Genomic DNA, 13,876 nt, shown 5'->3' with positions numbered 1-13,876 from the left:
AAAGTATTACTTTTTTTATGTTTTTGTACCTGGCAATCTTGCTGAACTCTTATTTCTATTTTCGGTGGATTCCCTTGCACATTCTAAGTTAATAATCATAAGCAAATGACAGTTTTCTCTTCCTTTCCAATATTTATATTTTAATAGTGAGCATCCTCATTTTGTTCCTAACTCTAATGGGTGTCTAATCTTTTGCCTTTGGTTATAATGTTTACTGTAGTTTTTAATATACATTGCTTGTCAACTTAAGAAAGTTTCCTATATTCCTAGTTTGCTAAGAGCTAGTTCTTCCCTTCTTTCCCCTCCCTCCAGAAATGATGCTGAATTTTATCATGTGACTTTTTCACATCTGTTGAGATGGTATGAGGTTTCTCACTTTTAATAAGATAATGTCATGAATTATATTGGGCCTTCTTTGCTTTCCTGGGGAAAATCTCAGCAAGGCCATGATACATTATTATTTTAATGCTACTGGCCTTGCTTTGCTCATGTTTGTTTGTGTTTACGTTCAAAGTATGATAAACCTATAATTTCCTGCCCACTCTATTCTTGTCTTGTTTTGATACTGGAGTCACGCCAGCTTTACAGACTTTTTTCCTCCCTTCCTTTGCTCCTGTTCACTACAGTAGTTTATATAAGCTGGGAATAATTCTGTCCCTTAGGTTTTTGCAGCACCTGTTTATATAGTTACGTGGCCTATTACCCATTTTTGAGGTAGAACTTTGGCTTTCTTCTCATTCTTTTCTACAGGGGCCCAGACACTGTAGAGGGTGCTACAGTGACCTGGGGTTTGGGCACCCTAACCGCCGAGGGACTGGGCATGCCCTTGCTTAGAAAGCTCCTGGCACATCGACCCTCTTAGAAAAAGAATGGTATGTTTTGAAACTTGGCCATTTTTCTCCTTGCTCCCTGGGTCAGCAGATTTCACTGGAACAGTTTCTTTCACCATCTCTGCGCCTGCTGGGCCTCCGGTAGGGAAGGCAGGGCAGCTCATGCTTGGCGGATCCCACGTCCTTGGTGCCCAAGTGATGCTCTGATCTTCCCTTTCTTGTATTACTATTTTTTTTCTCCACACCTCAACCTGCCCTTATCTTATTGTCCTTTCTGCCTTCTCTACTCTCTTTTTTCTCTTGCCCTCTTTTCTTCTGCCTGCTTCAATCTTTCCCTTCTGCGTTCTTTTCTCTCCAGCTTTACTTTCAGCTCTTCTGTCTTCCCGCAACCCCTTCCCTCTCTCCCCTCCTTGTCTCCATCCACCGAGCAGAGCAGCGAGTGACCTCTCCCTGTCCTCTCTCCGTTTGCCTCTGGCAGGAGATGGGCTGGCGATGAAGATCAAGCAAGAGAAACCAGACCGGCTGCTGCAGCCGCTGGCGCCGCAGGCCGTGCTTTCGGAGAAGGATAAGGAGAACATTTTCCAGCAGCAGCGGGGCCTCCCGCCATGCCAGACCATGGGGAGGCCTCGAGCCTTGGGGGGACAGGAGGAGACTGGGGGTCCAAGGCGGGCCCCTCCCACTGAGCAGGATGGGGGGCTGGCAGGCCAGGCTCCCGGGGTGATCCCTGGCCCCCTGAGCCCCGCGCTTTCTGCCGGTGAGGGACACTTTGTGTGCCTGGACTGCGGGAAGAGGTTCAGCTGGTGGTCGTCTCTGAAGATCCACCAGCGCACTCACACCGGGGAGAAGCCGTACCTCTGCGGCAAGTGCGGCAAGAGCTTCAGCCAGAAGCCAAACCTGGCGCGCCACCAGCGGCACCACACTGGCGAGCGGCCCTTCTGCTGCCCCGAGTGCGCGAGGCGCTTCAGCCAGAAGCAGCACCTGCTCAAGCACCAGAAGACCCACTCTCGGCCCGCCACCCACTCGTGCCCCGAGTGCGAGCGCTGCTTCCGCCACCAGGTGGGCCTCCGCATCCACCAGCGCGCGCACGCCCGGGACCGCCAGGGCGCCCGAGCCGGCCTGCACGAGCTGCTCCGGGACGCGGCGGTGCGCCTGGCCTGTCGCCTGCGGCCGCCGCCGCCACGGGGGCGCCCCGAGTGGGCCTGGCTGGGGCTCTGCCAGGGCTGGTGGGGCCAGCCTGGGGCCCGGACCGCGGAGCCCGGCCCCTCGGGGCCCGGTGAACAGCGCCAGTTCATCTGCAACGAGTGCGGCAAGAGCTTTACCTGGTGGTCGTCGCTGAACATCCACCAGCGCATCCACACGGGCGAGCGGCCCTACGCGTGCCCCGAGTGCGGCCGCCGCTTCAGCCAGAAGCCCAACCTCACGCGGCACCTGCGCAACCACACGGGCGAGCGCCCGCACGCGTGCCTGCACTGCGGCCGCGGCTTCCGCCAGAAGCAGCACCTGCTCAAGCACCTGCGCACGCACCTGCCGGCCGCGCACGCCGCGCCCTGCCCCCGCTGCGGGAAGACCTGCCCCAGCCGCGCGGCGCTGCGGGCCCACCAGCGCGCGCACGCCGCCGCCGAGCCGCTGCGCCCCGGGCCCGCCGTCCCGGGCGGGGAGCCGGGCTCCGAGCCGCAGGCCGAGGCGGCCCCGGGCTTGGCGGCGCAGCCGCGCAGCGCCCAGCGGTCCCGAGGAGCCGGGGACGCCATGTGGGGCCGGGTGCGCGCGGGCCTGGCCGGGCCCAACGAGCCGCGCCAGTTCATCTGCAACGAGTGCGGCAAGAGCTTCTCGTGGTGGTCGGCGCTCACCATCCACCAGCGCATCCACACCGGGGAGCGGCCCTACGCGTGCCCCGAGTGCGGCCGCCGCTTCAGCCAGAAGCCCAACCTCACGCGGCACAGGCGCAACCACACGGGCGAGCGGCCCTACCTGTGCGCCGCCTGCGGCCGCGGCTTCCGCCAGAAGCAGCACCTGCTCAAGCACCAGCGCGTTCACCGCGGAGCCCTGGCGCCCAGCCCCAAGGGGGAGGCGCGCTAGTGGACTGGAGCCGATCAGAACCGTGGTGGTGGTGGGGGGACGTGTGTGGGGGAGCGCGTGGGGAATGGGGTGGCCAGGAGTGCTGGCTCTTAGAAACCCCTGCGGTGAAACCAGTGGTTTCCTCAAGGCTCTGAAGGCCTGAGAACAGAGTTCCAGAAGCATCCCAAAGGGTGCTGGGAAAAGGTCCCAGGGTGTACTGAGGGAGGAGGTAAGAGCAACACTCCTCACTCCGGAGCCGGGAAGTGTCCGCGGTGGGCTGGGGGCCGTCTGTGTACCTTTCCAGAGGTTGGACGCCTGGCCTAAAGCACCGAGTGGTGGTGGGGCTGTTGGTGACTCTGGCGAGAGGCTCCTGGCGCCAAGTGGCCCAGGTCTGGACTGGTCAGCCTCAGCACTCGGGCTGCAGGATGGCCAGGGGGCCGCCCCTGTGGAAGAGTCACGGTAGACGCAGTGACACCAAGGATGGCAGCCAGAGGCTGTGGCTAGGGAGGGGCAAGCACATCCTCAGCACCAAGGCCAGTGCCGGCACTTAGTGGCCATTCGATAAGTATTTTTGGAAGGAGGGAATGGTTAGATGTCCTCCTCCAACCTTGAGTGCCCCACTGTCCAGGGTGCTGGGTATGGTGGGCTGACCCTAGAACTGGTGTGTGTGTGGTGGGTGGGCGTGGGATGGTCTCAGCTGAGGTTTGGTTGCTTGGGGAGGGGAGCTGGGTGGCAGAGCCAGATGTGCTGCTCCTACTCTGGTTCGGGGCTGTGCCCTAATTGGCCTGGCTGACTTCATTGACTTGGATCCTATCAATCCCAGTCTTGCAGAAGAGAAAATGAAGGATTGAATATTCCACGTGGTCTCATTGTCCTCCCTGAGCCACCCTTGCTAAAGCAAGGGTGTGTGTGCTGAGGGATCCGTTTGCCCTGGGACCAGGGCAGGTAGCTTTTTGCCGTGAGCACAGCCACCCCCCACTGCCAGTTCTTGCCTGGGGTGGAGGGCAGTTTTCTCTCTTCTCACCTTCAAGTCAGTTTTGTGTGCCTTCCCACATACTGCCTTCCACCTCCTGCCTCCAAGTGGTCACCCCTTGTGCCCTTCCAAAGCAGGGTTGGCGGGGGCCCTGGTGCTGCAGGAGAACCCAGGGCTTTGGCCCAGACTGTATCTTCCCAGAGGAGGGGAGGAGGTGGGTACTGGGGTGCCAGGCTTGGATAGCTGGGAGGTGGGAGGAAGAAAGGGGGACCCCAGCATTGACTCTGGAGGTGGAACTGTACCTGTCCATCTCCCAGGACCCCTGATTCTTTTCTGAACACACAGAAATGCTACCTTCTCCAGGAGCTGCTGCAGTTTAGCCTGGCTTCTGGTCACACCTCTTTTCCGATCTTGTTAATCCTCTTTATCTGGTACGCTCTAGTGTTGTAGCATTGAACAAAGACATGAAGGTGCCGGGGAGGACAAGGAGGACCACCCAGCAGTTCCAGCTTACCTGGTGGGTAACACGGTGCTGGTGATGGTTGGCGCTCAGCCAGGGCTGCTGATGCCTGGTCCAGTTCTTTGATCACAAGCCATGCTGTGTGGAATGTCACACTGGGCCAGGTGTGCCAGAGTCATTACCAGCTACCTGAGCACTTGGCTCTTAGCAGCAAGAGGAAACCAAACCAGAAGGGTTTTCCTGGGCACTCTCTCTGCCCAAAGCAGCCCTCGTGTTCCTGTCTCTGACGCCCTGCCACTCTCCTGGGACTACCCCAGACTGTCCTGCCTCTCAGCAAAATCTACCTTAACCGTGGAGGAGACTCAGGAGTCATTTGCTTCTTTCTCTTTGTCACTTAGCAAATTCTGAAATCAACTTGAGCAAGCCCACCTACTCCAGGAGGGCATCCCTGAGTGCCATCATTCATTCCTGGGTTAGAGAGCCACTGCCTGCAAGGACCTGCAGGAACACTGGATCCCTGTGGAATCAGGTGCCTGAGGGGGAAACGCAGGCAGATACCGAAGAGATGAGTCCTGCAGGAGTGTCTTTACAATAGAATGTGTTATTTTCCCGAAATGGCCTGTGTTTAAAGACCAGATCAGTCAAATAGCTGTGTTGGTAGAACTTGGGGTTAATGAGGCCTAATTGTAGTCTTTTTTTCTCCTGTACAAATCCATGAGAGTGCCTGTCCACTGACCCCAGGTGACTGAGCCTCACACAAATGGGTGCTTTGGGTCACCCCAGAGGGCCAGGGTCAAATCCTTCAGAGTGAAGAATTACTGAGGTATATTGCTGCATTCACAGGTCAGGGTACTGGTTCACTAAACAAGCCTACTGGGATGCTGCAATGACTAAGGCACCGTCCGTACCCTTGAGAAGCTTAAGGACCTTCATAGAAAATCATTTTGATACACATGTGGCTTGGAACTCTCTATGTGGTCAACTCTTAAACAAATTGTTTCCAGTCCCAGCTCTCTTAGCAAGTCTTTCTTATTCGTGATCCCATTTAATCTCACCATGAGTCAGATGTAGGCAGGACAGTGACATGCAGGGAAGGGGGTTGGGACAGTGTGACTTCTCCAGCAGATCATGTTGCAAAATGCCAGCAGGTCCCAGGCCTCCTGTTAGCCCAAGCTGCTTCTGTTGTCACAATCACAGGCTTCTCCAAGGGTGCTGTGGCATTGCCAACTTAATTTTCATTCCCTTTCATTTTAAAATGATAAAGCTGGGTCAGAGAATATTGGGGAAGGGGAATGTCATAAACTCAATGACAAGAAAGACTTGTTATCCTAGTGGTTTACAATCCAAAATACTCTGGAGCATGCTGAGATTAAGGTGGTTGCACAGGGGAACGAAAAACAACCATGAGCAAATAAATCAAAATCTTGAAGGGTTTACATCCTGTCCACAGCCAGGTAAGTGCAGGTCTGCGGTGGGGCGTGGCCAGGCTTACAGCAGGCCACGTGAGCTTGGTGGAGCTGGGGTTCCTGGACTGCCTGCTCCATCCTTGTGTGCCTTTGTTAGGAGCAGGCTGCAGCTAAGAAAAATGACTTAGGTGCTCAGAAAATGGTTGTCCTTTGGCAAGCAACATGAGCTTCAAGCCAGCTGGCGAGGTGGTAGGCCTTCTTGGGAAGGTTTGGTGCCGCAGGGGTTGCAGGCTCAGCTGCCATGGCGAGCTGCCTGGAGGAGAGTAGACTGCAGAGGCTAAAGGAGCAGCTGCTAAGGGGTGCCAGCGTACTGGCCATGGGGGACAGCAGGCCCAGCAGGGACTTGGCAGAGAGAAACTGGTGGGAATGGGGGACACATCTGAAACCTGTTTTTATTTTCAAGACAGAGTCTCGCTGTGTCGCCCAGGCTAGAGGGCAGTGGCGTCATCAGAGCTCACTGCAACCTCAAACTCCTAGTCTCAAGCCATCTTCCTGCCTCACCTAGTAGCTGGGACTACAGGTGTGAGCCACCACACCTGGCTAATTTTTTCTATGTTTTGTGGAGATGGAGGATCTCGATCTTGCTCAGATTGGTCTCAGAATCCTGGCCTCAAGCAAGGCCTCCCAGAGTGCTAGGATTACAGGTGTGAGCCACCGAACCCAGCCCCTTTTATTTTTTAAAAGTGGTTTGAGTTTGGTAAAGAAATGTCTTTGATCTTTTGGCAGGAGGAGGAGTATTGGGGTCAAAAAGTATGTTCTCACATATCACTGCTGTTCCTGGACCACTGAAGGGTGGTGAAGAGGGGTATATGAATGGTACCCCTTAGGCTAAAAGGACAGTAGCATCTCTTGGGTTGCTGAGATTTGGAGGGGAAGGTGTCCTAGACTAGTGCTGTTCAACAGAGGACTTCTTACGATGATGACAGTGTTCTGTATCTGTGCTGTCCGATACCACAGCCACTAGCCATATGTGGCTATGGAGCACTTAAAATGTGGCTGATGTGGCTAAGGAACTGAATTTTAACTTTTATTTAATTTTAATTAAACAGCCACACGTGGCTATTGAACAGTAGTGATGCTGTTCCTATTGACAAGAAACTAGAAACATTATTTCTTCCCTCTCACCTTCCTCCCTCCAGCGCTGCCCCGGCTGTCAGACGTCGTTTGCAGATAAGCATTCGTTCATTCAACCCCACCCCCACTGGTCTAGAGAGAGTCAGATAGTTTTGGGGTTAAATTCTGGCTTTGCCATTTAAACTCTAGGTCCTTAGGCAAGGAACCTATGTAAAGCATATGGTGTAGTGTCTGGCACTCAGCAAACACTCAATTAGGGGTAGCTGTCATCGCTTTAATAAAACAGTGTGTGGCTGCTTACGGAGCATTTGTGTGTATGGGAAGAGATGGAAAGGGTCTTCCCCTGTTTGGCTTAATCCCCATAAAGAATTAACCATCCCTAGTGTTAGTAGGTCTGCCACAAGTTTAAAGGTTAGGCTGAATTGATGTTACAGGTGACGTCCTGGGGTTTAATTCCAAGAAAAAAGAACATTGGAGCAGATGAGCCCTCGCACCCAGAGGCCCACATACTCACCCAGTTCGCTGTGGTGCCTCTCAGTCCTCAAAGTTGTGGCTGGGGCTGTGCTTTGCCTGCGTTGGCACACTGGCTGACCCTGGGCCACCCTTTCCCTCCACTGCTGCCCCGCTGTCAGATGTAGTTTGCAGATGAGCATTCATCCATCCAACAGACATTGACGGCGGACCTGTTATAGGCTGGACATTTGTGATAGGGAGATGCTAAAAACAGTCCCTGCCCTTTGAAGTTCATAACCTGGTGGGGAAAACTGTGCTGAATTCCAAATTTGAGGTCAGCACAAGGTGCTTTGGAGAGTAGTGTCCAGTCTGGGGGGGGGGGATGGGAGGAGCTTGCCAAGGGGGAGGGGCTTGCCCAGCTGGAGAAGGAAGCCTCAGGGATGCGGCCCACAGGAGCTGGAGGATGTCAAGAGCAGCGGGCTGGAGCTGCCCAGGGGAGGCCTATGGGTCATCTGTCTGTCCATCTGATGTGCCCCAGGCTAAATACAGTGCCGGGCTCAGCCCAGCTATATTCTCTACCCACATAGGAGCCATGGCCAGCTGTTCCCCAGGATGCCTTGGTTGTGGGTGGGCCAGGGCCAGCTGCCACATGGACCTCGTGGGGTAGTGGTGATCACCATGCCAGCCACGGCCCTGCCTGTGTGAAGAAGCATAGCCGGGTTTGTCGGGTGTTTCCATATGGTCGTTCTATGGTGTTCACCACATGAGAACAGGGCACGGGGTGCCTAGGGGAGGATGGGGGGGTGTATGTATATGCAACTAGAGAGGCGAAGTCATACCTCAGCCCTCGGCGTTCCCCACTGAGATGCAGGGCGAGTTTTAGAAGGTACTATCTGCCTCCCACCCCCATGCCCTAGCTGTGTTCTTTTCTATTTTGGCACAGCTTACCTAGAAAATGCTGCTAAAAATATGGGTGACATCCTCAGATATATTATTGATTTTGCTTTTAAAAAACTTGGGCTTCACTAAGTGTCCCCATTTCTCTTGTAGTTTTCAGGAGAGATGAAAACTGGTTGCTCTGGCCAGGTGACAACTTCTGCAACCAGGGCTGGAGAGCTGGGAGTGGGGTGTGTGGGTTGTCACCAGCGGTCAGGAGGTCCTGCGGTCAGTGCCATGGGATCTTTAAGCTTGGCCCTGGGGTAAATCATCCTGGTGGACTCGTTTCTTTGGCTTCCACTATTCCCTCCCTGTAGCCTCTGTTTAAAATACCAGTCTCCTTGGGATGTCTAACTCATGAAGTCCCACATCCCTCAGTGAGGTGCTACGGGAGCTGCCTGGTTAGGGGTAGGGGTGGGTGCTCAGGAGGCCGAGAGTGAGCTGGGACGGGCCTGCTGGGACAGACGGTCCTCAGAGTGAGCTGTGAAAGCAGGCAGGCCCCACGTCCAGGCCTGGTGCTGGCAGCCAGGGCCCGATTTTCCTGCCTGGTGCCCCCCACCTGCAGTTCTTCAGTTCCCGGGCTTCAAAAGGCATGTGGGGCACCTGCAGTGCCACAGGGGGACCTTGACGATGCTGAGGCCTGTGCCTCCCAAAGCCCACCCTCAGGGATAACTCCACCCCAGCAGCCAAGGAGCCCTGCCTGGGTCTTGGGGAATCCCAACTACTTCCTCCACCTGACAGAGGGGCCACAGAGAAAAAGCCTATGCGATGTTCCTGGAGCACTTGTAACTTTTTTTTTAGGCCTCAGTTTTTCTTTATCTGTCAAATGAGGCACTTTCTCACTGGGGCCCAGGTTATTATTTCTGATCACTATCCTCACACCCCGTTTGTGTCTGAGGGTCTCCGTCCCAGGGTGGCGTGCAGGACGCAAGCTGGGTCATCGGACCTGTGTTCCCATCTGAACTCTGTCACTTAGCATTGTGGGGCTCAGGCCAAGTCACTCTGTGTTTCAATTTTATTTTCCCATCTATAAAATGGGATAATAATACTTACACGACCTAGACTGCACGTGATTATTGGAAGGTTCCCATGAGATCACATATGGGAAAGCGCTTTGTAAAAAGCAAAGTTATGTCCGAATAAGGGGTATCATTAGATGGCAGCTGGAAACTGTAATTTAGCTCTGCCCTCTCACCGCCGCTGCCTCTGGGAGCTGCAAGCAGCTCTTTTATGGGGTCTCTTGGGCTTAAGCATATGACTCCATTCTGAGGAGGGGGGTCAGTAGGGCCCTCATTACTTCTTCCATTCCTAGTCATCTCTTGATACAACCCAGGCCTCATAGCAGGGTGGGCGTTGGCGAAACCGTCCGCTAGGGCAGCTCTCTGATTCTCATGCCCCTTGACTGATGTCTCCACCCCTTAAACCCACGCTCGCAGAAGCTCCGCCAGGCCCGCGCGCTCGCCCCCTCCTCTCTCTCACTCGGGGAAGGGCGTGGTACCTCCTGCACCCGCTTCCTAGTCGCTGGGGGCAGCCTGGCCAGGCTGTTCCTGCCTTGGGATGAAGGAGATGAGGATGATGCTCTAACGGCTGAATTTGGGCCTCAGGGAATCCTGAACGGGGGAATGCCTGGGGCGGCGGACCGAGAGACTTGGGGGGACCCGCCCTGCGGGCCGTTCTGGCCCCCGAGCCGGCTCCCTCTCCTGCCCAGGCGGGCGCGGCGCTCGCCGCCCTCCTTTTTCCGCCAGCCAGGGTGTTGGCGAGTTAGACCTCCCAGCCTCACGGGGCTGCTGTGCGGCTGCGGCGACGTTGGCGACTGCGGCGCTGCGGAGGAGACTGAGGGCCCGAGAGGAGGCGCCACGTGAGTCCCGCGGACCGCCGGGCTAGGGCCGCGGCAGGAGGTTACCGTATTTATCCAGGCCAGCGCCGGACCCTTGGGGGCGGGTCACTGCGGGCGCGCTACCGTATTTGCCGGGGGCCGCGCAGGTCCTTTCCGGGAGTGGGAGCGCCGCGACTAAATTATGTATTTATCCAGGGTTAAGTGGTTCCGCGGGGGGCGCTGCGGGCGCAGGGAGTGGGTTGCATTCATTCCCTCCGGGAGGAGCCAGGGCTTGCAGCCGGGCGGGGTGGGTTGCAGCAGCAAGGAGGAGGCCTACGTATTTTCGTGGGGGTGGGGTTGCGACGCAGAGTTTACCATATTTCTCCAGGGTTGCTCTGGCCCCAGGAGTTGGCAAGGTTGTGCGTGAGGTCGGGTGGGGTGGGGTCAGCTCTTTCGATTAATGCGGCTATTTGACAAGAGCAACGTTGCAGAAGGCTTGCTGTCTTTATGGGGGCGGGGGAGAAGAGGTGCGGGAGTGGCTGCGGGAGGGTTACCGTATTTGCGTTGGGCAGCGCAGACTCTAGAGGAAAGAGCCGTCGCCGGAGACCGGAGAAGGGGCGCAGCCCGGGCTGTGAGTGTGACATGGGATGGAGGAACTTGGGGAAGAGACGGGGGCCATGGCTTTGGACCTTCTCCGCGTGCGGGCGGGGCTGCGGTCAGGGTTATAGCTGGGTAGAGTGGGGAGGCTGCCCATTGACAGTGCCAGCTGAGATTGGCCAAGGGGACAGTGCAACTGCCTGGGGAAAGATTTGTGGGTGGGGTCTGTGGCAAGTGGTACTTGTCCCCTTCCCCAAGGTGAGTGTCAGTTCTATGCTCAGTAGGGGAAGACAGAGGAGGTGTCTCTGAGACCCCACTCTGCAGACAGATTGACTGAGGCTGGAAGTGTGGGGAAGGCCTCAGGGGGGGGTCCAGGGAAAGAACAAGCGAGCTTCCTTGATGGGGGTGGGGAGAATGGATGAAGCAGGCCTCAGAGCCCTGCAGGAGCAGGAGCCCATGTTTTCTGGGAGATATAGGGGTGGTGGGTGGCAGTAGACAGTGCTCTTACAGGAGAGGTGGCCCTTTGGGAATGGATGGCTCTTCAATGGCCAGGATGGTGGTGGTGGTCTTGTGTGTGTGTATGTTTGAGGAATGTTTAGTTGTGGAGCAGCTGGTACATTGAAAAGAGCTTTCAACAGAGAGTCAGGAGACTTAGGGCCTAGTTCTGGCTCACCTTGCTGTGTGACCTTGAGCAGGTATGTTGACCTCCCTGAGCCTCAGTTTCCCCATCTATAAAGTGGGGCTCAGTAACCCTGCTTGGCCCCTTTCTCAGGGCTGTTGTGAGGACAATGGGAAACAATTTAAGAGGAACATAGTGCCCTGGGAAGAAGATCTTTAGGGAAACTAGCATGAAGGGAGCCAGGTCTGGGGATGTTTGCTGAGCACTGAGCGTGTAGCTCAGCCTTGAGCCAGGCTTTGCTGTGGGGGTAACCAAGAGGAGTCAAGTGGAGACCAGCCTCTGGGAGCTCACACTCTGATTCAGTGATTTGCAAACCTTTTAAACACATGCCGCATGCCTCATTTTGATAAACAAAGAGCTGCCACCTTTAATGTTTAACTGAGGTCACTTTCAAGTTTATAGGATTTTGTTTTTGTTTCTTATTTTAAGCTTTGCAAAAATCTTTAAACCACCAGTGATCCCACCCTTCCCTCCAGGTTTGGGGTGCACCTCACTACCTATCCCTCTACCCACCTCCAGAATCTCATTGGAAGAGATAAGAAACAAAATACTAGGAGTCCCTGAAGATCACCCACCAGCATTTATTCAATGTCTTGTGTGGCGGGCACAGTACTTGGTGCTGGGGTTAAAAGAAGGCAGCTCTGTCCTTAAGGTGCTGGGGGGAGGAGGACAAGGTGGCATGACAGACCCTCATGGAGTGTGATGAGTGAAGGTCACAGGGTTAGGCCACATGCTTTAAGGAGGGGCTGAAGGTGTCAGGGAAGGCTTCTGGGAGGAGGTGGCCCTTGACAAGGGCCTGGAGGGAGGGCAGGCTGTGATTAAGAGGTAGCTGAGAAAGGACAGTAGCTTCCAGTAGGGGAACTTTGGTCTGAACGAAACTACAGAGGGGCGAATGCTGGAGGCTGTGGGAGGTGAGTGTCCCCGGACAGACTGGGGGCTGCCTGACCCTCGGGTGCCCCCTGACCCCTCTCTCCCCTTCTGCCTCCCCAGGGACTGCTGATTGCAGCTGGAAGTGCCCATGACCGAGCTGGCGTCCTCCGGGGGCGGGTCCCCTGCGGGGGACGGGGAGGAGGGTCTGGGGGACGAGCGAGGCCTGGTCATCCACCACCCTGCGGAGGAGCAGCCCCACCGCTGCCCGCTGTGTGGCCAGACCTTCTCGCAGCAGCCCAGCCTGGTGCGGCACCAGAAGGCACACGCCGGGGCGGGCCGCGCTGCCGCCTTCGTGTGCCCCGAGTGCGGCAAGGCCTTCAGCGTCAAGCACAACCTCGAGGTGCACCAGCGCACGCACACCGGGGAGCGGCCCTTCCCCTGCCCCGACTGCGGCCGCTGCTTCAGCCTCAAGCAGAACCTGCTCACGCACCAGCGCATCCACAGCGGCGAGAAGCCGCACCAGTGCGCGCAGTGCGGCCGCTGCTTCCGCGAGCCGCGCTTCCTGCTCAACCACCAGCGCACCCACGCGCGCATGCCCGCGCCGCACCCGCGCCGCCCCGGCGTCTTCGGGGAGAGGCGGCCCTACTTCTGCCCCCGCTGTGGCAAGAGCTTCGCGCGCGAGGGCTCGCTCAAGACCCACCAGCGCAGCCACGGCCATGGGCCCGAAGGCCAGGCTGCCCATTTAGGCCGCGTGTTATGATGTGCGCGGGGCCCGCTGCCCACGGCTGCTGCCTGCCTCTCAGATGCGTCCTGAACCCCTGGAGATGGTCCTGGGCTGCAGCCCCCTCTCCAGATAGGATCCTGGGAGCAGGAGAGGGCTGGCTTGGGGTCTTGAAGCTGTGGACCACGAGGCTCAGGCTGCCCCTTTACGTTCCTCCCTTGGGACCCTCTGAGTGGCTGCACATAGCTGCTTTGGCCCCCTGCCCTGGTTTTCCTCCTCGGGCTCATCCGGCCTACAGCAGGTGAGGGTCTGGCCAGAGCCACTCTCAGGCTTGGGGGGTGGCACGGGTGGGTGAGTGGTGTTGATTCTTGATGTCAGTTGGGGTGGCGGGGCTGGTGGGGCATACTGGGCCGTAGGCCTCTTTGTGACCAGCTGCTTACCAGATCTTCAGTCCCAGAATGTCAGAGTCGAAAGCGACTTGGAGAGGGCCACTTCCCACAATCCCGAGGCCCAGCCTCAGCCCCCAAGGCCTCCTGGCTCCTGCACACACTATCTGGTGTCCTTGGTTCGCGTCATGTCTTAGTTTGCTCACCTCTAAGTTGGGAATAAAGATGAGGGACTTCTCCTCTCTGGGACATTGTGAGGATCCTAATTGCTGCAACAAGAGAGGGTGAGGTCACCAGTCCACAGAGCTTTAGTTGGCACCCCTGGCTGTGCTGCACCGGGCTCTCCAGAGGTGGCCCAGATGTGGACCACAGGTCCTGCCCCTCAGCGCTCACACTTGACGCGATCGACAGGTGCCCATGCAGGATGATGTGGGCGTGGTCACGACAAGAGCGAGGAAGGTGACTGGCTTCTCCACATCCCCCAGAGAGCTGGATGGCTTTGAGCCAGGTTGTGGTGATGAATAGAATTGCTCTAGGAAGAGCTCGCGTGTGGAAGGATG

The 13,876-nt window shown here is 56.6% G+C and overlaps 2 protein-coding genes across 2 annotated transcripts in view; both read left to right on the top strand.

The window, feature by feature from the left end:
* The window catches only part of ZNF775 (zinc finger protein 775), a 10,401-nt gene extending 6,731 nt beyond the window's left edge, over positions 1-3,670 (top strand). Inside the window, exon 2 of the mRNA XM_012662121.1 lies at positions 1,309-3,670. Coding sequence (XP_012517575.1) covers positions 1,309-2,906 — 1,598 coding nt within the window. The 3' untranslated portion in view covers positions 2,907-3,670. The remainder of the gene's footprint in view (positions 1-1,308) is intronic.
* An 8,687-nt stretch (positions 3,671-12,357) lies between these two features.
* On the top strand, positions 12,358-12,969 carry LOC105824610 (zinc finger and SCAN domain-containing protein 2-like). Its single transcript, XM_012662120.1, has one exon. It carries the CDS (start codon positions 12,358-12,360, stop codon positions 12,967-12,969), a length of 612 nt encoding a protein of 203 aa, XP_012517574.1.
* The last annotated feature ends 907 nt before the right edge of the window (positions 12,970-13,876 follow it).

Source organism: Propithecus coquereli, unplaced genomic scaffold (genome assembly GCF_000956105.1).
Source record: "Propithecus coquereli isolate 6110/MARCELLA unplaced genomic scaffold, Pcoq_1.0 Scaffold75, whole genome shotgun sequence".
NCBI lineage: Eukaryota > Metazoa > Chordata > Mammalia > Primates > Indriidae > Propithecus > Propithecus coquereli.
This window is presented reverse-complemented; position numbering and strand designations above follow the sequence as displayed.